Below are 27,133 nucleotides of genomic sequence, written 5' to 3'. Positions count from 1 at the left end.
TAATGTTAAAAAAACATAACTACTGATCTGATGGAACATTAATTATATATTTTAGGGTTAGGGAAGTCATGTCGGTGGAGGGTTATGTAGGCAAAACTAATATTTTCAAATAAGAAATTAGAATACAAAGATTGAAAATGAAGACTAGTGAGAATGTTACATTATCTTTCAGCATTAGATGCAAGCCGTGGTTTTCCATCTGTAGTTGCAAGTAGCTTTCATAACAAATGAGTGTTTAGTACATGTTAGTGACTCTCAAAATTATGTTAACTTTAATTCATTTTAATTTCGACTTTTAAAATAATTTTTACTTACAGTTTTCTATTGGTCTTTCCTCTTCTATGGTAATTTTTTTATTCAATAACAAAATAGTTCTTAATTCTTTAAAAAATAGATATTTACATATTAAATCCCAACGTTTAGCGTTTCTAGCGATTTAATCCTAACGTTTAAAAACGTTACAAAACAAATGCTAACCCTTTTTTTTTTCATTTTGTAGCTCAAATCTGTTTTTCGACAATTTTATATGTACGTGACAGACCGAAGTGCCTCGTCAGATATATATATATTGACGTATTAAATTCCAATATTTTACACTTTTGCACTATGTACCCCAAAAATAATTAAATTGATAACTTATTTCGAAAAGATTAATCGCGACCTGAGTACTGTTCGAAACCGCGACCTCACTTAAGTCAGGAGAGCGCCTTATCAACTCATTTGCGCCTTAGGGTTTCACATTAATGTTTTTAAATGGTGCAAATAAATTTCCACTCTTGAAAAAAAAAATCACAAAAATAACTAAAAACACAAAAAGTTAAGTGGCTTTGTAAACTTTAATTTTTTTTTTTAGCTTTGTTAGCATTCTGATGATAAGAAAATAGATAAATACACTCATTTATAAAAAATTTAAAAGTTAAAATGCTGAAATGAAAATCAAAATTCAGACACCAAAATAGAAAACTTAAAACAAACACTAATGTTATAATTTATCCTTAATAAAATAATAAAACCAATTAGGAAATAACAAATGTAGTTCACTAACCTCACAGGAATCCAAATTCTGAAGAGAATGAGGAGTTAGCATGGCTGGTGTGACATGGTAGAAACAGTCTTTGCGAACTCTTTTAGGAGGAAACTGTGTGAAAGGTATAAACAATGTTCCTTTAGGAGCCTTTAATTGTTCATTTTCGGTTACATCATCTCCGATCAACCATATCTGCAACATATTAGATGCTCGCATTACATGCCTTTAATTGTTCATTTTTATTATTATCAATGAAAATTTTAACATTTGAAAAAAACAAAGCAGAATTATACCTTTTGCTCATATTGTTTTGATATGTCCACAAGTTCAGTTTGAAGTCTATGTTCCTCTTCATTTAACACAACAATCTACTAAGCAGAACACTTGATTAGTTTTATCCAAAATAAAAACCTTCTTATTTTCTAGAAACTGTACAAAAATCCTTTAAATTCTTTACAAAAAGCACATAGGTCCTTCTAGTTATTTTCTTATTATTTGGGCCTTTAACATTTTTAAATGATGTACAAAACCCCATGCTTGTATAAAACCCATAGAAAATTACTAACAACATGAGGAGCTAAGTGGCAAAGAAATAAATCAAAATGCATGGTCTCTGTGAATATTTTTTTGAAAAATTTAAACGGTTTTTTTGCACCGTTTAAAAAGGCTTAAATAGTAAAAAAAATATAACTAAAAAGATTTTGTACTTTTAGTTAATTATTGTTGGTCAAAAGAAGATTAATATGCACCTGGATGCCCTTGTTGCATAAAGCAGAAGCAACCGCTTTTGCAACTTTGGTTAATTTGCCTCCGATGAGTATTTGGGCGGTGCCTTTGGGAATACTATTGATGACAACAGCTGCAGCTAAGCTACTCCCATCCACCAATTTTAGCTTCAGCTTTGGATGTTTTTCCACAAACACTTCTCCATATCTATTCAGTTCTTCTCCCTACACTACCAAGCAAGTCATTTAAAGAAGGACTGGAAAATTCGTAAATATTAGAAAAAAAAAATTATAAATTTTAGTGATTAAAGCTTTAAAATGACACAATATACATTTGAGAATGAAAGAGGGGAAAACGCTTGTTAGAGGAATTGAATCCACGATCTTGTTAGAGGAATTGCTAATGCTTATACCATTTGAGTTACAACGCTATAACACTTGCCGTCAATTTATAAAGAAAATATATGTATACTTGCCTGATTTAGAAGCCCAAAGCTCAGCACTTTACAGCCCATTGCATCTGCTTCCAGTATAGCTTCTTCAATATATCGGTTGTTAACTCTGCTTTCCCGTTTTCGTAAGTACTACAAAATCAAATGAGATATTATTTATTTGTTAAATTTGTGTATATACAATATAATAATAACACATTTTATATAAGTATTCACTACTACGAATACTATAAGTGGCGTTAAGAATATTTACCGTTAAAAATATTAAAATTATTACATAAATGTATATTTATTAAATTGACATATTGCTGCTAATAAAACTTATATGAATGTGAAATTAAATAACCTGTGTTTTGTATCTTGGAATGATCCAAGTTTGTGATACAACATTGTTGAGGATGTTCCTCTCGGAGACGAAGACGCGGCCAAAGAAGCTTGCTAATACCATAAATAAGTAAGTAAACGGGCTCAAAATGGCGACATAGCTTGGAGTACAAGTTAACGGCCTCGAAGCGAAGGATGCAAACCCTAGCCGGAGATGGTAAATGGAGGCAGGAGTTGTGAAGTGGGTTAAATGAACAAGAGTTGGGAATTCTTGAGGCTTTTCAAGTGAAGTTTCATACAAAGAGTCGCTTGATTTGTCAATAGTATCGTAGATGTAGTCATAAAATGGCATGAATAATGAATAATTAGTCCGAAATTGTGTGTGATGCAGTGAATGATACCTGTTCACAACATTTACATTATACATGTGTTAGTGTGGATCTTAATGGTTTTATTTGTTGAAAGTAGTAACTAACGTTATTTAAAAATGACAATTCTAAAATGCTTTGGAGAAGAATTCTTATATCGGAGAGAAGCAACGTTTTCTTTTCAATGCAGCTGAAAGATTGGCTGGAGATGAATTTGTTGGGTACTTTCAACGGCAATGGAAAAAACGATTGGGTTTGCCTTTTCGGAGTTACATTGTGGAGTATTTGGAACTGGAGGAACCGAGTGATTTTTGACGAAAGCATTGTCCCGATTGCTACAGTTCTAAATGAGATTCAGAATAAGATGCAGTATATTTTAGTGGCGATGGATAGCAGGAAGAATCAAGGAGCTGTGCAAAGAGAGTATATGAACGTCTCTATTGGTTGGAGTTATCCGCCTACGGGATGGATCAAGATAAATACGGACGGCTCTTTTAATCACTCTAGTGGTGTTGCTAAAGCTGGAGGTCTAGCAAGGGATGAGACAGGTAAATGGCTTGGGAGTTTTGCGTTGTGTTGTGGAGTTGACTCTGTTATTGGGGCCGAGTTTAGAGGCGTTTATTATGGTCTGCTTCTAGGATGGAAGCTGGGAGCTGCTAAGGTGGTTTTGGAAGTCGATAACAAGCAGGTTGTGGAGAAGATCATTTCGGGTTCGGATGAAGCAGCGGGCTATTCTAATCTGCTTGCTGCCATAAAGGATCTGTTAAAAAGGAACTGGAAGGTTCAAATTTTCCATGTTTACAGGGAGGGGAATAGAGCAGCGGATCACCTAGCTTCTCTAATGTCGGATAACACAGTTGGTATTGATTGGCATAATGCCCCGCCTCCTAGTCTGCTGCAATGGCTTAATCATGATGCTCAAGGCATCTCGTATGATCGCAACGTGCCCAATTAGTGGCTGTTTGTTTTAGGCTTTTGCCTCTTCTTTTGTACCAAAAAAAAAATGACAAAATGAATTCTCCTTTTCGCCGTTACTCATGTTGAAGTGGAGAATATTGCGTGGCATACATATGATATTAATTCCAATTTATATATTTTTATAGTAATATTCAGTTTCCAAATCAAAATAAACCATTCATGTACTTATTTTATAAAATTTCACGTATGTGTCACCGCATGAGCAGAGATAATATTAAAAAAACTGTTAAAGAGTAATCCATATCATTATAGAAACTTGCGTTTCACTTTAAAATAAAACAAAATTATTAAGATTTAAGTTAAAAATTAAACTGAACATGAGAGTCGAAATTATACATTTGACCATTATTAAGACTAATGTCTAAATTCAAAAATATCACAATTTGTGAAACCACTTCAATTTTAATTAGAACTCAATTTAATATTATGAGCATAAAATAAAATAGTTAATGATGATATATATATGACTTACGAGGGTGTGTAGATGATGTATTTGAGAGGAGGAAATATAGAGAAGGTGAATTGTGGGATGATCTCAAAATTGCAATGTCCCATATTGTTCATAAAATCAACATAAAACAGGTAACCAAAAAGAGCTACCAGTGAGGCTCTTCCACTCAATATCGCAGCTGATGGTGGTATTGCAAAAAGCATTAAATACACCATCACTTCAGCGAATGGATGGATTACAGCTGAAACGCAAACATAGTATTAGTACATCAAAAAAAAATATGGTGCTTATGTGCGTTGTTTTAAAAATCGAATTGGTGGCTGAACCGATTATATTCTTTAGAAATAAAATCTAAATATAGATAAGAATTTAATCGGTCGAATCGTTGCCGATTCTATTGGGTCAATCACCTGTTCGACATATCCAACCCGATTCCATCGAACTTTTAGTTTTAAAATAAATCGAATCAATCTCTGGTGTTTTGATTGTATTGTCTTCGGTCCAATTTCTTAATGAACAAAGGATCACTTTACCCCCTCAACTTCGCACAAAGTATTAAAAACATCAAAATTAGTAAACAATAATCACTTTTACCTTAAATTTGGCAAAATCGGGTCAAAAACCCCCCCTCCTACTCTCACCCAAGAGAGTGAAGTGGTTTTTGATTGCAAAAAATTTAAAATGGTCCAAACTTTTTTTAACATTTTAAGTTAATTCATAATAATTAAAAAAAAGAAAAAACTATATATATCAAATTAATATTATATATATCAAATTAATATTAACTGAGAATATAGAGAATTTTTTTGTATTTTTTTAATATAGAGTTTTAATTATAAATTAAAAAAGTAAAAAATAATTTAACTCATAACACTCTAACTCAACACTATTTTCTGACCATCCTTTTTTGCAAGCCACCATATTTTCCGGCGACTAATTAAACAATAATTAAAAATATCCGAAATAAATTCCGTCTTGGTAAGTGCCCAGACGAGCAGTAGTCGGATCGATTTGTCGGTTTCAGTATAGAAAATTGACGCTTACATGTAATCGGCTGAGTGACAATAGAGGAATGATGATGAGAATGATAACGAGAATAGAGGTAATGGTGATGAAGAGCTCTATGGAACCAGTAATAGAGAAACTCGACAGGACCAGCATGAAGTAGCATTGTTAATACTATTCCATCTGTTCTCCATATTGGAATCTTTGATGACCATGGAACTAACATAATCCCACAATACGTCAGTATTCCGTACATTATTATCTGGTCATCCCTGTAAATTCACACAATTTATACTTGGTCTGCTATCTTTTAATTTATTTGAAAGAAGCATAGATTAATTGATAAAAATTAATGAACTCCATGGAACAAATTCAAAAACAAATTGATGTTTAAGTCCCCAAGAATTATACTCTAATATTCATTTCATTTCATGTTAAATTTTAAGCTAAAATTCAACCAAACAGTAAACCTACTTCAATTCGCCCAACTCGCTTAAACTTTATCTAATTTTTCGAAATTAGTTTAGTTATATGCTTTTATGATAATCGAATGTGCAACTGTTTTAAGGCGAAATATCTTTTTATATGCACAATTTTGATCATTTTATCAAATATATATCTAAAAATTGATTTGATCACTTTGATCTATCAATTTTCTAAATTAGACATATATTTGATAAATTGGACAAAATTGTGATATAAAATACCCTTGCCTTTTTTAAAAAAGGCTTAGTCACCAAAAAAATAACAAACTTTTACGGATTTTGTCAGTCATATCCAAACTTAATAATCAGCCCATTTAACCCGTTTTAGCATTTTTTGGTACCTTTTTAGCCATTGTTTTTTTTTTGAATCGAACAGAGTTTTTGACAACATGTCAACCACGTCTCTGCCAACTCAGCGAATTGCTGACGTGACAATTCTCATAATCCAACCAAATCACATGGCCAACCATAAAATAAATCCAGCCAAAATTAAATTCAATCTTTAAATCAAATCAACTAATTATATTAATATAAAATCTATATATATTATTATAAAATTAAGTTAACTTATTAAAACTAATTTAAAATCGTAATTAATTTAAATAAAGTTAAATTTAAATTAAATAAATTTTTAATATTAATTTAATTTTTTAATTAATTTTTATTTTATCTCGAGATTTTATTATTGCGAAATAAAATTCGTCCCAAAATTTGAGAATTTGCAATTTTTCACTCCCGCTACCGTCATCTCGCACTCTGACCACCATTCTAACTACTACTCTGCAATTCTTCACTCCGACTATCACGAAGAGAAGATTTGTTTTCTCCAAGCATGGAGAAGATGAATTTGCAGCAGATTTGTCTTGGAGAAGACGGATTTGCTCTTCGTGGTGTTCGGAGTGCGAGAGGATGGTAGCGGGAGTGAAGAATTGCAGAGTTTAAAAATTTGGGACGAGTTGTTTTTCAGAATAATAAAATCCCGAGATAAAATGTGAATTAATTAAAAAAAAATTAAATTAATATTATGAAGTTCATTAAAATAATTATTTAATTTAAATTTAGTTCTATTTAAGTTTTATTATGCTTTTTCAATTAGTTTTAATAAGTTAATTTGATTTTATAATCTCCGGAATAATCTCCCCCCATTTCCGTATCCATTGAGGCAATTGGTAGGAACTTTCCGTTCCATTAGGGGCGGGTTCCCATGGGATCGGAAAATCACCTCTCCATTGCCATCGATATGTGAATGTGAATGTGAACGTGAACGTGAAATCCGAGATGGTCTATAATTGAAGTTGATTAACAATTGATAGTATACTTTATATGGAAATAATAAAGTCCAACCACATATAAAAATAGAAACTAAAATATGGATATCATATAGTAGGTGGAAACTTAGGTAATTAACAAACCCTAAATAACTAGGTTGAGTTATATATACAAACCAGTTGGTTTCTCTGTCAACTTGGTGAAACTCAATGGGCTTATCAACGATCCTTTTGTTGCCTTTAGCAGTTTGATAACGAGAAACAGAAATCCAAATCTGGTTATGTAAGAATCTAAAAAGAATAGATGGGAATATGAGGAAGTTTGTGAAATCCCTCTCATTTTCACTTCTTACTATGAATGAGTATATGCTATGAACCACCCATGGAGCCAGAATCATATACTGCAAAAACAAAATCATTAATCTTTACATGCATTGCATATGAATAATCAATTGACGGATTACTATGGCGGAACTAGGATGGCGCAAAATGGGACAGCCGCCGCATTCCGATTTTAAAATATTTGATACCGACGTGTGCTGAATAATTCTTTAAAAATGACTGCATAACTTTTTCAAAACAATGGAGCCTAGTTTAGTCTAAATAATAGTCGAACAGCGTATAACTCGGAAAAAAAAAAACATTTGCCCATCTGAATAAATATTTTTTTCCCCTATACTTGGTGGATATATACCTTGAAGTTTCCAAGAGATTTCCATGGCCAGTCAGTGAGGACTCCTGGTTTTGTAGCCATAATGACTTATCTTTCTCTTTTATTTTATTTTTGATCAAAATCTCTTTCTTTCATGTGTGTGAGTTCATTTTGGGAGGGGCTTTACCTTATTTATATAGAAGACATGTTTTGGTTCTGGTTGCCCAATTTATTTTCATCGATTTTAGGTTTTTCTATTTCATATATTATTCGATGAATAATGATTTTTTTTTCATGAATGTGAATAATGATTACATTAAGAATAAATTATTTTGAATCTTCTCACATGTATTCTAATTTACACTTTCGTTCATTCGGTTTGAACATCAAACGATATGGTCTTCTTTTTCATCATGCGATTTAGTCTTCCCGTCTATTTTTGTTGTTAGTCAATTGAGTTTAAGAACATAACTAAAAATTTTAATTTTAATTTAATCATTAAACTTATTTTTGATACAAATATAAATAAAAAATTTAATTTTATGAAATTTAATAGCTTAATAAATTCAATTTGTTTAATACTTACTCTTTTTCATTAATTTTTTCTAATTTTTTTAACTTCATTTAATTTTTTAAACTAATAAAAATTTATAACTTAAATAAAATATTTTTTTCAAAAAATCAAAAGATAAATATATATTAAAAATTAAATATAAGTTGTGAACTTACAAAATCTCACAATAACATGATTTTTTTTAGATATATTAATAATATAAATTTAAAACTTAAATCAAATTTTTTTTTTGATTTAGTCCTTTGAATGAGTTGGCCTACACTAAAAATTGATGTAAGAACTTTGTTGACGAAAAAATAAATAAAAGACTATATTATTTGTTTTTCAAATAGAAGGGATGAAAGTGTAAATTATGACATAAGTGAGGTGCTTCAAAATAGTATGCTCTTATATTATATAGCTACAAAAGTTGTCAATCCTGTTTATTTTCAGGGCAAGAGCGCTCGAACAGTGAGCTATATATTACGCTCTCTTTTAGGGGTGGCTGTTCTAGGTAAACCTTTTGGTTCTCTCTGCACCACTACCTCCTTTATCACTGAGTGACCATTTAAGGACCTTAGCCGGTGATTCAGGCTGTTTCCCTTGCAACGATGAAACTTATTTCCTAACTGGCCGATCTTGACCCCTATTATTTGGAGGTTATATTTGGTATTTAGAGTTTGCCTCACACATTTATTGTTACAGTTTTGAGAAGAGAGATAAAATACAAAGTAAATCAATACAATTCGGATGTTTGAAAAATTCCAAAGCCGGGCAAGGAAAATAATTAATTGCAACTCTTGAAATAAAAAACCGCCTTTCAAAACAACTGAAAATAACTTTTTTTTATTTGAATTTTGTCGCTAATTTTTTTATTTCCGCTCTTATAAATTTCATAATAATAATAAACCATAAAATTTGTCAAAGGTTCGCATAAGCACATCCCAGAATGATATTAACTTAGCAACTTAAAAAAAATTGTCAAATGAACAAGACAATATCCAACGCAAATTAGGTTTCCAAAGCACGTCCCTGTAAAATCACAATGAATGAGTAAATGAGTTTGAATTTCCACCACATTGCGAAGATTATAAAGAGAATTATCAGTCATAATAATTAACCGATCGGCCAAAAAAATCAAGAGTATATGAATACTATTGTCCAAGGATGCCTGAAGGAAAAAAAGAACTTAACACATGGAGGAACAATAATATGCTAGCAAAAGGCTGGCCTGCCGCAGCTTCAAAATTGAATTGTCAGAAATTTCATTGAGGAAATTGCATAATTATTTTTTTAAATATGCTTTTTATATTTTTTTAATGGAATAGGTTGTTTTGTTTTTGAATAAATAATATATTAAGCACAACTGCAAACAGTACAAGGCTAAACGATCTAAAATCGGATCGATTGAAGTATTTTAACATAACAATCTAAACATCTAAATACATTATTTAAATGGTAGCATTGGGCTACAAGTTGTTAAGTAGTGGATTCAAATTCTCGCACAAATGTTCCCCTCCCTAGTTATAAAAAAATATATTGTTTTTTTTTTTGAATACGTGCTCTTAATAATCTATCAAAAATCTATTAAAAATGTTTTAAAAATATTACTATTAATCTACCAAAAGCGTATTCTGATAAAAAAAAATTATAAAATATTTAATAAGTATTTATCTATATATAATATATTTTCATAAAGCCTAATGTCTTAAAAACATCCGACCTTTTAGTCTCTTTTCAATCCTACTTGAAAACTGATCAATTTTACTATATTTTGCATTTTTTCATTTCAATTATATCTTTAAGCATTAAATTGACCTTTTTATATTTAAAAAAAGTTCAAAAAGTTCTTTAAATTTACCCTTTTTGTATTAAATTGACCTTTTTGAAAACTTTTTTGAACTTTATTCAAGTAAAAAAAATGTCAATTTATTGTTAAAGGGTACAATTAAAACGAGATAATACAAAATAGAGTAAAATTAATCAGTTTTTAACGTCAAAATATATGTTTGGAAGGGTATTCGGAGAAGCTGCTGTACCGACTCTTCGCAATGGTCGTTGTAGCTTGTCGAATATTAAGTTTAAAGTAAATAATCGCCTCTCAATCTCGTTTTGGTCTGATCGCTGGGTTGATAATGGTATTATGAAGGATCTTTTCCCTCGCCTCTTTAATCTGTCAAGACAAAAAGAAGCTTCTATCTCTGATATATTTAACAGTGAATAGAGTTGGCGTCGCAGGTTACGATTGAATGAAAAAAGAGAGCTCGATTCTATGCTCTCTCACCTGCGTTTGATTATTTTATCTCCAGAACAAGATTTGGTTTGCTGGATTAAACATGGTGGTGTGTATTCAGCTGGAAGTTTTTGCAAATTAACTAGGACTGCTAATTTGCAACTTCCATTATCTGCTACAATAATTAACAGATCTGTTACTTCACCTGTCACGTCTTCATTCTGCACAGCCTGGTCCTCCTTCTGTCCTCCAAGGATTCGTTTCTTTATCTGGTTAGCATTACATGATTGCGTCTCCTCTTTGATCTATCTTAATCACAGGAACATCGTCTCGGATGCAAACAGACTTTGCTCGCTGTGTAAGGAACCGGAAACCCAGAATCATATCCTTATGCATTGTTCCTTTGCCTCATCAGTTTGGAATAATATTTTGAGGAAGGTTGGTATTTCATCTGTTATGCCAAATAAGATTGATGAATTCCTTCTCCAATGGACTCTCTCATTCCTAGATGTTCGAGTCCAAAACTTTGGTATTCACTTTGGGACATTACTTTCTGGGTTTTCTAGGTTCATAACGCAGCGGAATTTCAAAAATTTATCTAAAAACCCAAACCAAGATCCATGTAATTCGAATTAACAGAATAAGTACTTACTTGTATGTCGAATTCAACAGCAATGTAGGAAGGAAGGAGGTGGTTCACTTTGGTGATACCTGGCCTCGGATCAGAAACGCCTCCAAAAGAACGCGTCCTCTACGAGTATCCACACGAACAGACCTTAGCCAAAACTAGTGCTTGTGTGCTAGCACTATTGCTTCACAAGCAATTTCGAATTTTAGTGATTTAGTGAATAATGAATTTCGTGATTCTCAAACCAATTGCTTAATGTGTATTTATAGTGATACAACAACATTAGGGTTTGAGACAAATTCGAATTTCAATCTCATTGCAATTCTACAAGTTTATGTTTATCAAAAACTCCTTTTTGATAATCATCCATATATATTAATTACTATATTTATTATCTTCAAAAAAAAATAATAAATTAAGGAAAACACTTATCCTTAAATTTCGAATTAATATATATATTTATTAATATATATATATATATATATATATATATATAATTAATCACTTAATCACATTGGGCTTGTACAACCCATAACTGTTTTTGGCCTGTTCTTAGTGTGCGATCCTGTAGGTTCATATAACGTTGACAGTAGACTCGAAATCTCTATTTCTGCCCACAAGTCATAAGTGGCCTCTAGCAAGACATTATGACTACCCAAATTATACGAATATCGATAATCTGATTTAACCTTTTACAATAATATTTTAATCCCTTTGTCTCTCGATATCCAGATTGAATATAAGGCATAGTTCTGTCATCCTTATAATATTCAATCATTAGTTTCTTGACTCTAAGTAGACTGAAAATGATAACTCTTTATCAATTCATTTAGCATGGCCATGCATTTCCTTTAGTCTATCTTCTTCAAGGGGCCCATAGATATTTTACTCAAATAAATGAGGGACAAATTCCTTCTCAGTCACTCACATTTCTCACATAGTTACTTTCATATTCAATGACAATCTATTCCATTATCCTGTTAAAGATAATGTAAGACTGTATCAAAATATTAAATAGTTATGTAGAAATCTATGATGATTTCAAGATCAAAGGATTATACTAATAGTACTGTAATGAGAAATACTTATGACAGTGATCTATGTAGTATTCTCACAGTGGGTCATCCAGTGCCTTATTTCTCAAATAGCACATATGATTTGACTTAATATCTCATATACATGATTAGTAAAACATAATCATCAGTCAACATCATACTAGTCTCAATGTTTTATTAAGATTAGGGATAGATGGTATATAATTCTTTTATTAAACCTAAGGGTTCTACTATCAAGTCACATACTTGATGACCTTAGAAAGAATTAACATTCAAGTATTTTAATCATTAATATAAAATGATAAAAACTGTCAATCAATAAATGACAAAATGATAAAGTCAAAACACGGTCAAACATGATTGACCTAGTGCATATCACTAATATTTGGGAGTTATGGAAAAGCAGAAACCGAAAATTTTTTGATCAAAAATCAACAGGCATTGAAGCTCTAGTGTTTAGAAACTTCATCTCAGCTTGTTTTTACGTTAGTTGTAATGTAACTAGCTTCCCATATTCGGGAATGGATTTCATTAGGAATCCGGATTGTATTCTTTTCCATTGATTGTTTTTCCTCTCTCGAGTCGTAGACTCTAGTGTGCCTCGTGTCAGTTTTGTGCGAAAACTCTTGTAGTTGGGAGCGTTTGCCACTTCTCGTGTTATTAAATTTTACATTCATCAAAAAAAAGATTAGATAAAGGCTAAAAAGTGGGGTGTTTTTAAGACATTAACCCTTTCATAAAAAAGTTCCAATTTTATCCTTATCTTGATATTCTTTAATTTTCGGTTACCAATTCAGACCTCTCTTTCAAAAAGGTGTCCTCTTTTAGCCGGTCGGTAGGCGTATCCGTCCTTTTTTATATCTACTAAAGTGAAGTTTGCCAATAATTGGAAAGACGTGTATCATAGCCACACTAAAAATACTTCACTATTTTTTTTAATTTGTACTATGAAGAAAATCTTTCAAAAGAAAATACTATAAAGAAAACATTAAATAATGTGCCAGATCTACAAATAGTTTTTACAAAGAAAATTAATGTGCCGGCAGTGTTGGTTACATTTTAATTGTCACACTTTTAATGTAGCTGGAAGAGCCACGTATATTGTTGTGGTAAAAAAAATCATTATTATTTAGCTAATAAACTAAAAAAAACTCTAATTTTTGTTTTGATTTTCAATTTCACCCTGACGTGTCATTTTTTTCAATTTATCCTATTTTGAATTTTTAGTTTTAAATTACATCCTGAATCATTAGATTGAACTTTTTTTATTTAAATAATATTCAAAATAGATCTTTTATATTTATCAATAATCTAAATATTCTTTAATGTTATAAATTATATAAATAACCATTTTCTCCATAGTCAAAAAAATTAATTAAATTCAATAATAATAATTAAAATATTTTTTTTAAATTTCTAGAAGAGCAACGACTTCTCACATGAGGAGCTGAGCTCCTCAACGAGATGTTGCTCCTCGTTAAGAAGCAGATTTGCTCCTCAATAGAGGAGCACATGCCAGCCTTAGGCATAGGCCACTAAGGCCTATGCCTAGGGCCACAAATTCTAAAGGGTCCCATATTTTTATGGGGGTCATTAAAAAATAGATATTATATTAAATTTTTTAAACATTTATTTAAAAATAATTAAATTTTATAAAAAAAATATAAAAAAAAAACTAAAAGGGTCCATATTTATATGAGGCCTCTAATTTCTATTTTAAAAATTAATTAGAGGCCTTAATAATAAGGAATATCATCAAAAATAGTAAATAATTACATATTTTAAACCGCTTAGAGATCGAGAATCTATCAAATAAAAAAAATTACATCAGATATATTTTTCTTAAAAAAAATTGATAAAAAATATTATTTTTAATTTTTGACAAAAATATATTTTATTTAATATATTTGTTTTTGCAAAAATACATTTTTTAAAAAATGTCAAAAAATATACCAAATATTTATCAAAAAATTTACCAACTATCTAAAAATGTATTAATAATCTAACAAAAGCGTACCTGAAAAAAAATGAAAAGAGAGTGCATTTTTGAGAGAGAGAAACGAATGCTTTAATAAAAGTGATTATTTTTATACGAAACATATAAAAATCGCCTAGAGGCTCATCTCTTCTAAGGTCGGCCCTGCTCCTCCGGCCTGAGGAGCACATCCGCTTCTCGTTGAGGAGCATCTGCTGCTGGATTGAGGAGCAGCAGCTCCTGAGGCGAGGAGCTGCCGGAGGAGCAGCTTGAAATTAAAAAAAAATATTTTCAATTAATTTAAATTTAATTGATTTTTTTATTTCAGGACTTATTTGATTTTTTAAAAGTTTAAGGGTTTGTTCAAATGAAAAAAAAAATATGAAATGATCCTCAAATGTAGTTGTTTTACATATTTTAATCCTTTTAATAATAAAATCATTTAATTTTTCTATTTAGGGTGAAATTGAAAACCAAAAATTCAAAATAGGCTAAAATTGAAAAAATTGCTATGCCGGGGTGGAATTGTAAACTAAAACAAAAGTTAGGGTTTTTTCGGTCTATTAACCTTATTTTTTGATAAATAATCATTAAATTATTTCAACCACAAATTAGTGGAAAGTAAAAGATAGTCAAAAATAAAAGAGCGAAAAAGAACTATTACAGAAAAAAAAGAAACACAACGCAAAACATCATTCCCAGAGTAAAAAATTCATAATTTCTTGCTTTGTAAAACTCCGCTGTTTTGCAAATACAAAACAATAAAACAAAAAATAAATATACACTGACTCGTCTTTAAAAACACATTCGTTTCTCGCCTTCCAAAGATGTTAAATACAAAAAAAACAGATGTTCAGAGGACCGGACAGCCAACATTGAGACTATAGCAAAATAGTTCATGACTGAACTAATTAATATTCCATTAATAAAAGGGTTGACAGTGTACAACTATTCAAAATTTAGAATAATATTATAAGAAAATGAACATTCAACATCTGAATATTTGTTCTTTATAGTCACTGATAATCCAAACAGAAAGTAATTTAAATGTAAATGATGTTTTCCATACAACAATTTATTATTTACTTGTAATGCAGTGTGTTTATATAGCAAACGACTAAAAGCTGATAATTGAGCGCTAAATGCTACTAAATAAATATTGGAGGACCTATACCGAACGAATCCCGATGACTGGGCAAGCTCTCGACTAGATCATGTTCGGCATAGAAATTCACGGCGTATTTAGAGCGGATATAAATTAATTGGGCAATGATAAAGGATAAAAGCCATGGTGAAGACTAGCTTCCCAAATTTTGTCCATGTTGAAAATGTAGCTTCCACATTCATGCACCTTCCAATCTTCCAAACTATGAATTATTCCAGCTACGCGCCAGGCGCTCATTGCCCTTCTTGGTATCCAATTCTATATAAATTTCGTATAAATAATTAGAGTAGAAGGTAAAAAAAATCCTTCAAATAATATAAAAGGAGCACACAAATCATTTTTGTTTTTTTTTAACACTTGAGTTTTATTATTTTTAAATGATGCGAATAAACCTCCACTCTTGAAAAGAAAAACCATAAAAATAACTAAAAACATGAGGCCTTAAGTGACAAAAAATTAAATTAAAATGGCTCAAGTGCTTTTTTCTGAAAAATTTAAAAGGTTGTTTTTGAAACGTTTTAAAAATGTTGAGGGCTTAAGTAAAAAATTATAGTAATAAACGCTTATATGCTTTTTTTGAAAAATTTAAAGGATTTATTTTATGTATTTTTGACTAATAGTTAACAAATCAATTATATCAAAGATGTTTGAATTTTTCCAAATCTTCATGAATTTATAATTTTATTCACATTAGTGTTTCAACTTTCTTAAAATATATCAAATAAGTTGTATTTTGATCACCGATATACTAAAAGACAAAAAATAACTCTTATTTTACTTAAACTTATGCGTCGTATTAGTAAAACACACTATTTTTATATGTGTAATGATTACAATTATATATAGAATTGAAATGGCAGATTATATAAGCAAATTTGAAAAAGATTAATATTATCAAAATTCATCAACTTTACACATTTTCTCAATTTTATCACACCTTAAAAATTTGTCATAAAAATACACAAATTTTCATTTTTTTTTTCAAATCCATACACGGTGCTTAGGTGACACTCGTTCATTGATGTAATTTGCTGAGGTGAAGGTCATTTTACACCAATAAACGAGTGCCACCTCAACATCGTGTATGAATTTAAGAAAAAAAATGAATGTTATTGTATTTTTATGATAAATTTTAAAACGCGTGATTAAAATGAAAAAACGTATAAAATTGGTGAACTTTTATCACATTGTCCAATTTAAAAATAATCATTAGTAAAAAAATTTAAAAAAAGTTTTACGTAGCTTTTTATGATTCCGAGCGGAAAATGGATAAAGCCACTAATTTAATACATTTTCAAAAAGTCAAAATACCAATATAAAAATCAACGTTCAGATACCGAAATAAAAAACTTGAAACAAGCACCAATGTTGTAATTTATCCTTGACAAGGTATTAATAAACCCAATTAAAAAATAACAAATATATTTCACTAACCTCACAGGAATCCAAATTCTGAAGAGAATTAGGAGTTAGCATGGCTGGTGTGACATGGTAGAAACAATCTTTGCGAACTCTTTTAGGAGGAAATTGTGTGAAAGGTATGAACAATGTTCCTTTAGGAGCCTTTAATTGTTCATTTTCTGTTATATCATCTCCAATCAACCATATCTGCAACCTTATATGTTAATATTATATGCCTTTAATTATTCATTTTTATTAGGGTTAATGTCATAAAAATTCACCAACTTTACATGTTTTCTCATTTTAATCACACAGTTTAAATTTTCTCATTTTCATGCATGAACTATCACTTTTTTTCAAATTCATGCACGGTGCTGAGGTGTTACGGCTCCATTGGTGTAATTCGCTGAGGTGGACGTCATTTTACACCAATAAATAAGTGCCAACTCAGCATCGTGCATGAATTTGAGAGAAAGTGATAGTTCGTGCATGGAAATGAGAAAATTTAAACTGCGTGATTAAAATGAAAAAATGTGTAAAATTTGTGATTTTTTTGACATTAACTCTTTTTATTATTATCAATAAAAAATTTAGCATTTGAAAAAAAACAAAGCAAAATTATACCTTTTGCTCATATCGTTTTGATATGTCCACATGTTCAGTTTGAAGTCCTGGAATTCCATGTTCCTCTTCATTTAACACAACAATCTACTAAGCAATAGACTTGATTAGTTTTATCCTAAAATAAAAATTTGAAAAAAAAAACACCTTCTTATTTGGTAGTACTAGGCAGAGATTGTAAAAAATCCTTTAAATTCTCTAGAAAAAACACATAGGTCCTTTTAGTTATTTTCTTGTCATTTGGGCCTTCAACATTTTTAAACAGTGCGCATAACCCCACGCTTGAAAAAAGTCACTGAAAAGGACTAAAGGTCTAAGTAGGGGTGTAACCGAGTCGAGCTGAATCGAGTACTGAGAAGATTGAGATTGACTCGTTTAATTTCGAGTCGAGTTTCGAGTTAATTTATCGAGTATTTATCGAAAGCTCGCGAGCTTAACGAGTTTAATCGAGTCTTATTATTATTTAATAAATTTCAATAAAAATTTATTAAATTTCAATAAAAAATAAAAATTTAATAAAAATTTAAATACTATATTTCTTTTTATATATAAATAAATTTATATGACCTATTTTATGCATATTTCTTAACGAAAGATATATGAATTAGATATTTAAGGTTCAAAATTAAAATAACATCATGTCAAATTAGCATAGAAATATATAAACGAGCTTACTCGTGAGCTTTCGAGTCGAGTATCACTGAGATTGAGATTGACTCGTTTATTAAACGAGCCTTAAAAATTCGAGTTCGAGTAAGCTTTATCGAGTCGGGTTTCGAGTAGCTCGCGAGCGAGATTGACTCAGTTACACCCCTAGGTCTAAGTGACAAAGAAATCAATTAAAAGGGATTATGTGTTTTTTTTTAAAAAATCTTAAACGGTCTTTTTGCACCGTTTAAAAATATTGAAGGCTCAAATAGTAGAAATATAATTAACTTTTAATATGATCTAAAGAAGATTAATATGCACCTGGATGCCCTTATGGCATAAAGCAGAAGCAACAGTTTTAGCAACTTTAGTTAATTTGCCTCCGATGAATATTTGGGTGGTGCCTTTGGGAATACTATTGATGATAACAGCTGCAGCTAAGCTACTCCCATCCACCAATTTCAGCTTCAGCTTTGGATGTTTTTCCACAAATACTTCTCCATATCTATTCAGTTCTTCTCCCTACACTACCAAGCAAATCATTGGTTGGTCTAACAATAATTCGTAAAATTTCGAATTTTTTTTTTATAAATTTTAGTGATTAAAAGCTTTAAAATGACACAATATACATTTGAGTATGAAAGAAGGGAAAGCGCTTGTGAGAAGAATTGAAAGCATTTGCTGTCCAACGCTTATACCATTTGAATTACAACTTGCTAGCTATAACACTTGCCGTCAATTTATAAAGCGAATATATATACTTGCCTAACAATAATTCGTAAAATTTAGAATTTTTTTTTATAAATTTTAGTGATTAAAAGCTTTAAAATGACACAATATACATTTGAGTATGAAAGAGGGAGCTTGTGAGAAGAATTGAAAGCGTTTGTTGCCCAACGTTTATACCATTTGAGTTGCAACTTGCTAACTATAATACTTCGCCATCAATTTATCGAGAAAATATATATACTTGCCTGATTTAGAAGCCCTAAGCTCAGCACTTTACAGCCCATTGCATCTGCTTCCAGTATAGCTTCTTCAATAAATCGGTTGATAGCTCTGCTTTCCCATTTTCGTAAGTACTACAAAATCAAATGAGATATTATTTATTTGTTAAATTTGTGTATATACAATATAATAATAACACATTTTAGTATTCACTACAACGAATACTATAAGTGGCATTAAGCATATATACCGCTAAAAATGTTAAATTATTACTTAAATGTATACTTATTAAATCATTAATTGACATATTGCTGCTAATAAAACGGCATATGTATATGAATTTAAATGACCTGTGTTTTGTATCTTGGAATGATCCAAGTTTGTGATACAACGTTGTTGACGATGTTCCTCTCGGAGACAAATACACGGCCAAACAAGCTTACTAATACCGTAAATAAGTAAGTAAACGGGCTCAAAATGGCGACATAGCTTGGAGTACAAGTTAACGGCCTCGAAGCGAAGGATGCAAACCCTAGCCGGAGATGGTAAATAGAGGCAGGAGTTGTGAAGTGGGTTAAATGAACAAGAGTTGGGAATTCTTGAGGCTTTTCAAGTGAAGTTTCATACAAAGAGTCGCTTGATTTGTCAATAGTATCGTAGATGTAGTCATAAAATGGCATGAATAATGAGTAATTCGTCCGAAATTGTGTGTGATGCAGTGAATGATACCTGTCCACAACAATTACATACATTATACTTGTGTTAGTTTTTTCTTTTTTGCAGAAGGTACAAAAATGCCCTTCACTTTTTCTAAAAAGAGCACAAATCATTCTAGTTATTTTCTTTCAATTTGGACCCTCAACAATTCTGAATAGTGCAAATCAGCCTCACGCTCGAAGGAAAAAAAAAACTAAAAACACTAAGAGACTAAGTGGTAAAAAAACAAACTGAAGGAGTTTATGTGATCCTTTTTAAACTTTAAAAGATCTTTTTTGCACCGTTTAAAAACATTGAGGGTCCAAATGACAAAAGAATAACTAAAAAGCTTATGCACGTATTAATTAATTGTGTTACTCTTAATATATTCGTAGACTATGTTTGGTTCATACAATTGATAAAAGATTAAAATAATTATTCTATATAAAATAATAATTTTATGTAAATTATTGGGATTAATAAGTTTTTGATATCTTAACCTTTTAAAAAAATGACAATATGGTGTTTTAACAAAAAATTATATAAAACCGGTAAGTGAACTTGTTAAATAATTACAAGTTAGTTTTTCCGGCCGGTTTATGTCAAGAAAAAGATGACATGGTGTATGACGTGGCTGAAATATAAAGGTGACTAATCGGTGTTTTTACCTGTTACCGAAACGAAACCGGCCGAAACAACTAATTTATAATTATTTGACAAGTTCAAACACCATATTAATATAATTTTTTGTCGAAACACCGTATTGATTTTTTAAAAAAAAATTCAGACACCATAAATTTATTAATCCCTAAATTATTATTATTTTATGTTTTTCTAAAAAACACAAGAATGTTTAATTTACTCTCTAAGAGTAAGTATTATATTTCATATGTACTCTATTAAGAATATATAGCTTTTATCAATAATAAAAGGCTAAATATACAATTTGAACCTTCATACTTGCCTTGTTTTTTAATGTGGGTCTCAATGATATTTTTTATTGAAAGTAATACCTAACGTTATTAAAAAAATGGTAAAAAGGGTCCTCTTTTAATACCTCCTCTGTCCCAATAGAATTGTCCATTATAAGAGTTTTGGGACAAAATAAACCTTAAAATCTCAAAAAAAAATTGTAGATATCAATTTATACATTTGACGACAGTTAAATTATACAAGACTAAAGTTTAAATTTAGAATCACTTAAATTTTAATAAAACTCAATTAAATATTATGAGCATAAAATAAAATAGTTGATGATGAGAGAAGATGATATATATGACTTACGAGGGTGTGTAGATGATGTATTTGAGAGGAGGAAATATAGAGAAGATGAATTTAGGAAGGATCTCAAAATTGCAATGTCCCATATTGTTCATAAAATCAACATAAAACATGTAACTATAAAGAGCTACCACTGAGGCTCTTCCACTCAATACCACAACTGCTGGTGGTATTGCAAAAAGCATTAAATACACCATTACTTCAGCGAATGGATGGATTACAGCTGGAACGAAAACATAATATTAGTACCAGTGTCTTAAAAATCAAACTGGTGGTCAAACCGATGAGACCACCGGCTTCTGGTTAACCGGTTGAATAAATTCAAAAAATTCTAGTTCAATGGGTCCAACCCGATTCAATCGAACTTTTAGTTTTCAAATAAATCGAATCAAATAGGTGGTCGATTTCAGATGTAATTGTTCGGCAAAGTCCGGTCCAATTTTTGTTTTTTGAGAGCCGGTCCAATTTCTTAATCATGGGTGATTATGCCAAAAAATATGTTCAGCTTTTTATAAATTTGTCTAAAAAAATTAAAATTTGTAAAACTATGATAATTTGATAATTTAGTTGGAAACATCTTTAATTAATTTAATTGTGTCAATCTTTCACCTAATATGATGCTCATTTTCTTTTTATATTAATTTCCAACAATATTTTTTTTTATTCGCTGAAATATAGAGAATTTTAAATCTGATTTTACAGGTGTTAATTTTTTTTAAAAAAAATTGAGCTAAGTTAAATTCTGCAATTTTGAAAAATGAATTTCACTAATTAAAGAAGCTATTATAGGTAACTAAAAAATGAATAATCAAATTGATTGGAAAACAATAAAATAGATTTCCGACTAAATTTTCAAGCTGAGATAGATTTGCAAATTTAAAAAGATATGAATAGATTTAAAAAAAAAGAATAAAAAAGTTTTTTTACTCTTTCTAGAACCATTAAGCCAATAATTTAATATGCTTACAAGTATCTAGGGATGCGCATTCAGTTCAACCGACTGAACCAAAAATTAGCGAAAGTGTAATTTTCAAATCTAACGAAGCGGATCGATTTGGTCGATTTTCGATTTGACTTATGTGAAACCTAATTAAAAACATTTTTAGGTAAAAAACGAACCAAACCGAACATTCAAATTTTTATTATCATTAGTAAATTCGAACCGACCTTGTTGGTTGGATTCGATTTGTCGGTTTCATTGCACACCCCTAATAAGTATAGAAAAATGGCGCTTACATGTAATCGGCTGAGTGACAAGAGAGGAATGATGATGAGAATGATAACGAGAATAGAGGTAATGGTGATGAAGAGCTCTATGAAACCAGTAATAGAGAAACTCTACAGGACCGGCATGAAGTAGCATTGTTAACACTACTCCATCTGTTCTCCATATTGGAAACTTTGATGCCCATGGAACTAACATACTTGCAAAATAGGACATTATTCCGTACATTATTATCTGGTCATCCCTGTAATTTCACAATAATTATATTTAAGTCATTTGAAAGGATTATAGATCAATTGATAAAAATTAATATGTTCCTGGAACAAATTCAGAAGAAAATTGACGTTTAAGTCCCCAAGAATTATACTCTAATGTTATTTATTCATTGCATTTCATATTAAAATTTAGAGCAAATTACTTAGAGGCCCCTGAGGTATATCATAAAAATAACAGTTTGGTACTCCTAGTTTCAAAAGTCTACTTAATGGTCCCTCAGTTTTAATTCCGTTAACTGAAAGATCCTTCTGTTAATTTGAGGGACCAAATCGTTTAACGGATTGAAACTCGGGTACTAAATCTTTTAAAAGTGAGGGACCAAATTTTTTTAATAAAATTAAAAGTGACGGATCAAATCGTTCATAAAATCAAAAGTGGGGTACCAAATCGTTTGAAAATAAGTGTCGAAATTAACGGAGTGACCTAATAGTTAACAGAATTAAAACTGAGAGATCATTAAATGGACTTTTGAAACAAGAGGTATCAAACTGTTAATTATGATATACTTCCGGGACCTTAGAGTAATTTGCTCTAAAATTTAAGCTAAAATCCAACCAAACTTTTCAAAAACAGTAACTTTATTTCAATTTGACAAATACGCTCAATTTTATTAAATTTTTTAAAATTGATTTAGTCATACGTACATAGTAATCGAATGTGTAATTTTTTAATTTAATAGTATGAAAAAACTAAACTTTTTCGATTTCTTGGAAATATATCTAAACCTTTTCAAAGTTGTAAATATATCTAAATTTGACAAATTCCTTATAAGGCTATCCATTTTATCAAAATTGATTCAATTACACCTACAACAGCAATTGAACGTGTGACGTTTTTTCATAATTAAAAAGAAAAAAGATTGTCAATTGGGATGACACCTTATTCGGATAAATCAATTTTGAAAATATTAAATCGAATTTTAAAAATTGAGCAGATTTCCAACGAATTAGCCAAATTGGAATAGATTTACAACTTAAAAAAAGTTTGAATATATTTTCAAAAAATTGAAAAGATTTATCTTTTTAATACCATTAGACCTAAAAAGATTTAAAGCGAAATGTCTTTTCATATCCACAACTTTCATCATTTATCAAATATATCTCTAAAAATTGACTTGATAATTTTGGTCCGTCAATTTTACAAACTATGACATTATATGCAATTTTAATTTTAAATTTATTTTACAACACATACTCTCAATTTAAACGCAATTAACTCTTTATAAATTAAAATAAAAGGTAATAATATAAAATAATTACTTGTAAAATCAAAAATTATAAAAATAAATTCTGAAATAGGTTTAAATTGATGGCTAGATATAGCTATTTCAATTTATAAAATTAGCATAACCAAAATATCAAAATTATCGTTTAGACATATATTTGATAAAATGTACAAAATTGTTATATAAAAAAGGCTTCATATCTTAAAAAAAAACACTAATCTTTTAACCTCTTTTCATTCCTAACTTGACGCTGAAAAGTGGTCAGTTTTACTTTATTTTGTATTTTTTTGTTTCAATTGTACCCTTAAATATTAAATTGTCCTTTTTTTAATTTGAAAAAAGTTCAAAAAAGTTTTTTATATTTAGCATATATTTAAAATAGCATTTGATGTTATAAAATAAAAAAACCATTCTTTTCCAAAAATTTAAATAACTTTTTAATATATAAGTTTAATATATGTATAATTAAATTTTTATTTTTAAAAGTCAAATTTATCAGGCGTTTTGAGGTCTGTGACCACCCTGCAACCGCCGAAACCGACTTATTTTCTCTATGGAAGACGAACCCAGATCCGGGTCCGTCTTTCCTGGAGAAGACAAACCAATGGGTCGTCTTCCCTGATGAAGACGAACTGTATGCGACTTTCTCATGGAAGAGGACCCACTGATTTGTCTTCCTCAAGAAAGACAAACCCAGTTGTTCGTCTTCTATGAGAAAGACAAATCCACTAGTTCATCTTTCCAAGAAAAGACGATCCGAAATTTGGATTCGTCTTACATGGAAAAAAACGAGTCGATTTTGGGTCGGGTTTGGGTCAGAGTCGGACGGTGGAGGAACCCTTAAATTTTCAGGCATTAAATGTGTATTATCAATAATTTTCATAAAAGGCAGTAAAATAATATTTTGAGGTTTTGGGATGAGTTTGACGTATTTTTATTTTAAAAAAAATTATGTAGGTATTAAATTAATTCAGATTTAGTCAAGTTAATTAAAAGTTTAAATTAATTTTAATTAGATTATGATTTCTTTGTAAGTTTATAAAGATGAAATTTTTTTTTATATTTTTTTTAAATGGAAAAAAATACAGTTTCATCTTTATACTTGGTTAATTGCATTATTTCATCCTTTAAGTAAATAAATTGTCAAAAATTGAAAAATTAGGGTACAACCGAATCGAGAAAATACAAAATAGGATAAAATTAACTACTTTTCGCGATGTCATGGTAGATTTTAAAAGAGGTTAAAAGGTCAAAAAGTTTCTTAAGGCATTAGACTTCTAAAAAAAAAACCCTTTTGCTTTATTTAAAAATATATAAACATATTTAGTTAACACATTAGAAATACAAATGATGACAGATATGAGCAAATTTAAACTCAAACTTTTAATTGATGTGAATGTGAACGTGACATCCGACATGGTCTATAATGGAAGTTGAATAACAATTAAAAAGATACTGTTTATGGAAATAAAATAGAGTCAAACCACATATAAAAATAGGAGCTAAAATATGGATATCAATATAGGAGATGAAACTTAAGTAACAAACCCAAAATAACTAGGTTGAGTTATACTTATAAATGCCCACGTGAGCCTAATTTAGATGCTATAATACCTCTAAATGCATTAAAAGATTGTGAATTCAAACCACAACTCCGTAACTAACAACTAACAATTTAAACTATAAAGAGTCGATTACCGACAAAAAAAAGTTATATATACAAACCAGTTGGTTTCTCTATCAACTTGATGGAACTCAATGGGCTTATCAACGATCTTTTTGTTGCCTTTAGCAGTTTGATAACGAGAAACAGAAATCCAAATCTGGCTATGTAAGTATCTAAAAATAATAGATGGGAATATGAGGAAGTTGGTGAAATCCCTCTCATTTTCACTTTTTACTGTGAATGAGTAAATGCTATGAACCACCCATGGAGCCAGAATCATATACTGCAAAAACAAAAACATTAAGCTTTACATGCATTGCATATGAATAATCGATTGGCGGATTACAATGGCGGAGCTAGGATGGGGCAAAATGGGACTCTGCCGCATTCCGGTTTTAAAATACTTCAAATCGATATGTGCTGAATAACTTTTTTAAAACAACGGAGCCAAACGATAATGTAGTTTAATCTAAATAATAGTCGAACGACGTATAATTTGAATAAAAGAACATTTGCCCCATCTGAATAAATATTTTAGTTTCCCCATTAGGTGGATATATAAATATATACCTTGAAGTTTCCAAGAGATTTCCATGGCCAGTCAGTGAGGACTCCTGGTTTTGTAGCCATAATGACCTATCTTTCTCTTTTATTTTATTTTTGATCAAAATCTCTTTCTTTCATGTGTGTGAGTTCATTTTGGGAGGGGCTTTACCTTATTTATACAGAAGAGATTTTTTGGTTCTGGTTGCCCAATTTATTTTAATCGATTTTAGGTTTTTCTATTCCATATATTTTTGAATGAATAATGGCTTTTTTATGAATGTGAATAATCATTATATTATTATCTTTGGCAAAAAAAAATCATTATATTAAGAGTTATAAATTATTTTGAATCCTCTCACATGTATTGCAATTTATATTTTTGTACAATCCGTTTGGATATTAAACTATACGGTCTTATATTTTTTTTCATCAACAATTTAGCCCCTCCGTCCATTTTTTTGTGTTAGTCAACTGAGTCAAACAATTTAACTAAAAAATTTAATTTAAATTTAGTCTTTAAATTTACTTTTGATATAAGTATAAATAAAAAATTTAATTTTATGAAATTTAATAGCTTAATAAATTCAATTTATTTAATATTTACTCTTTTTCATTAATTTTTTCTAAAAATTTTAACTTCATTAAATTTTTAGGCCTAATGTCTTAAAAAAATCCCGACCTTTTAGCCCCTTTTCAATCATACCTTAACGTTGAAAATTTGTCAATTTTACCCTATTTTGCATTTTTGCGTTTCAATTGTACCCTGAAAAATTAAATTAACGTCTTTTGCGTTTGGAAATTTGTTTAAAACATTCTCCATGTCTCGCATATATTGATTGTATATTTTTAAAATTTATTTAAATTTAGTTAAATTAATTAAAAATTTAAATTAGTGTTAATTTGATTATGGTTTTTAGTTAGTTTTTAAAAATAAAAGACTTATTTGTACTTTTTTGAATAAAAAAGAATTTAATTTCATGTTTAGATTTAATTAATTGAATGATTTCATCATTTAAGTAAAAAAAATTAACAAAAATTAAAATATTGGGGTACAATTGAAAACGGAAAATTCAAAAGTGGGTAAAATTGACAAATTTGCAACGTTGGGGTGGAATTGAAAAAAGTTTAAAGGTGAGGGATTTTTGAGTGATTAGGCCTAATTTTTAAAACTAAAACATTAAAAAATAAAAAATATTTTTTTCAAAAAATCAAAATATAAATATATACTAAAAATTAAATATAAGTTGTGAACTCAC

General features: G+C 29.8%; 2 protein-coding genes across 3 annotated transcripts; both read right to left on the bottom strand.

Moving 5' to 3' along the window:
- Nucleotides 1-967: 967 nt before the first annotated feature.
- LOC126655988 (very-long-chain aldehyde decarbonylase CER1-like) lies at nucleotides 968-7,904 on the bottom strand. Its single transcript, XM_056103601.1, has 9 exons — nucleotides 7,778-7,904; nucleotides 7,261-7,484; nucleotides 5,370-5,602; nucleotides 4,347-4,566; nucleotides 2,551-2,929; nucleotides 2,229-2,336; nucleotides 1,777-1,977; nucleotides 1,321-1,395; nucleotides 968-1,219 (listed from the first exon to the last, which is right to left on the bottom strand). The coding sequence occupies exons 1-9, from the start codon at nucleotides 7,835-7,837 to the stop codon at nucleotides 983-985; spliced, it is 1,737 nt and encodes a 578-aa protein (XP_055959576.1). The 5' UTR covers nucleotides 7,838-7,904; the 3' UTR covers nucleotides 968-982.
- Nucleotides 7,905-15,166: 7,262 nt separating this feature from the next.
- On the bottom strand, nucleotides 15,167-26,037 carry LOC126655987 (very-long-chain aldehyde decarbonylase CER1-like). 2 transcript variants are annotated; one of them, XM_050350416.2, is made up of 10 exons: nucleotides 25,902-26,036; nucleotides 25,391-25,614; nucleotides 22,176-22,408; nucleotides 20,943-21,162; nucleotides 19,313-19,691; nucleotides 18,985-19,096; nucleotides 18,336-18,532; nucleotides 17,370-17,453; nucleotides 16,779-16,952; nucleotides 15,167-15,602 (listed from the first exon to the last, which is right to left on the bottom strand). In XM_050350416.2, the coding sequence occupies exons 1-10, from the start codon at nucleotides 25,959-25,961 to the stop codon at nucleotides 15,438-15,440; spliced, it is 1,848 nt and encodes a 615-aa protein (XP_050206373.1). In that variant the 5' UTR covers nucleotides 25,962-26,036; the 3' UTR covers nucleotides 15,167-15,437. The 2 variants fall into 2 exon arrangements, with proteins under 2 accessions (XP_050206373.1, XP_050206374.1); XM_050350417.2 differs by lacking the exon at nucleotides 18,336-18,532 and having other exon boundaries at nucleotides 18,989-19,096; nucleotides 25,902-26,037.
- Between the last annotated feature and the right edge of the window lie 1,096 nt (nucleotides 26,038-27,133).

Source organism: Mercurialis annua, linkage group LG7 (assembly GCF_937616625.2).
Source record: "Mercurialis annua linkage group LG7, ddMerAnnu1.2, whole genome shotgun sequence".
NCBI classification, from domain to species: domain Eukaryota; kingdom Viridiplantae; phylum Streptophyta; class Magnoliopsida; order Malpighiales; family Euphorbiaceae; genus Mercurialis; species Mercurialis annua.
The sequence above is the reverse complement of the archived record's forward strand: the minus strand, read 5'-3'. Positions and strand labels throughout refer to the sequence as shown.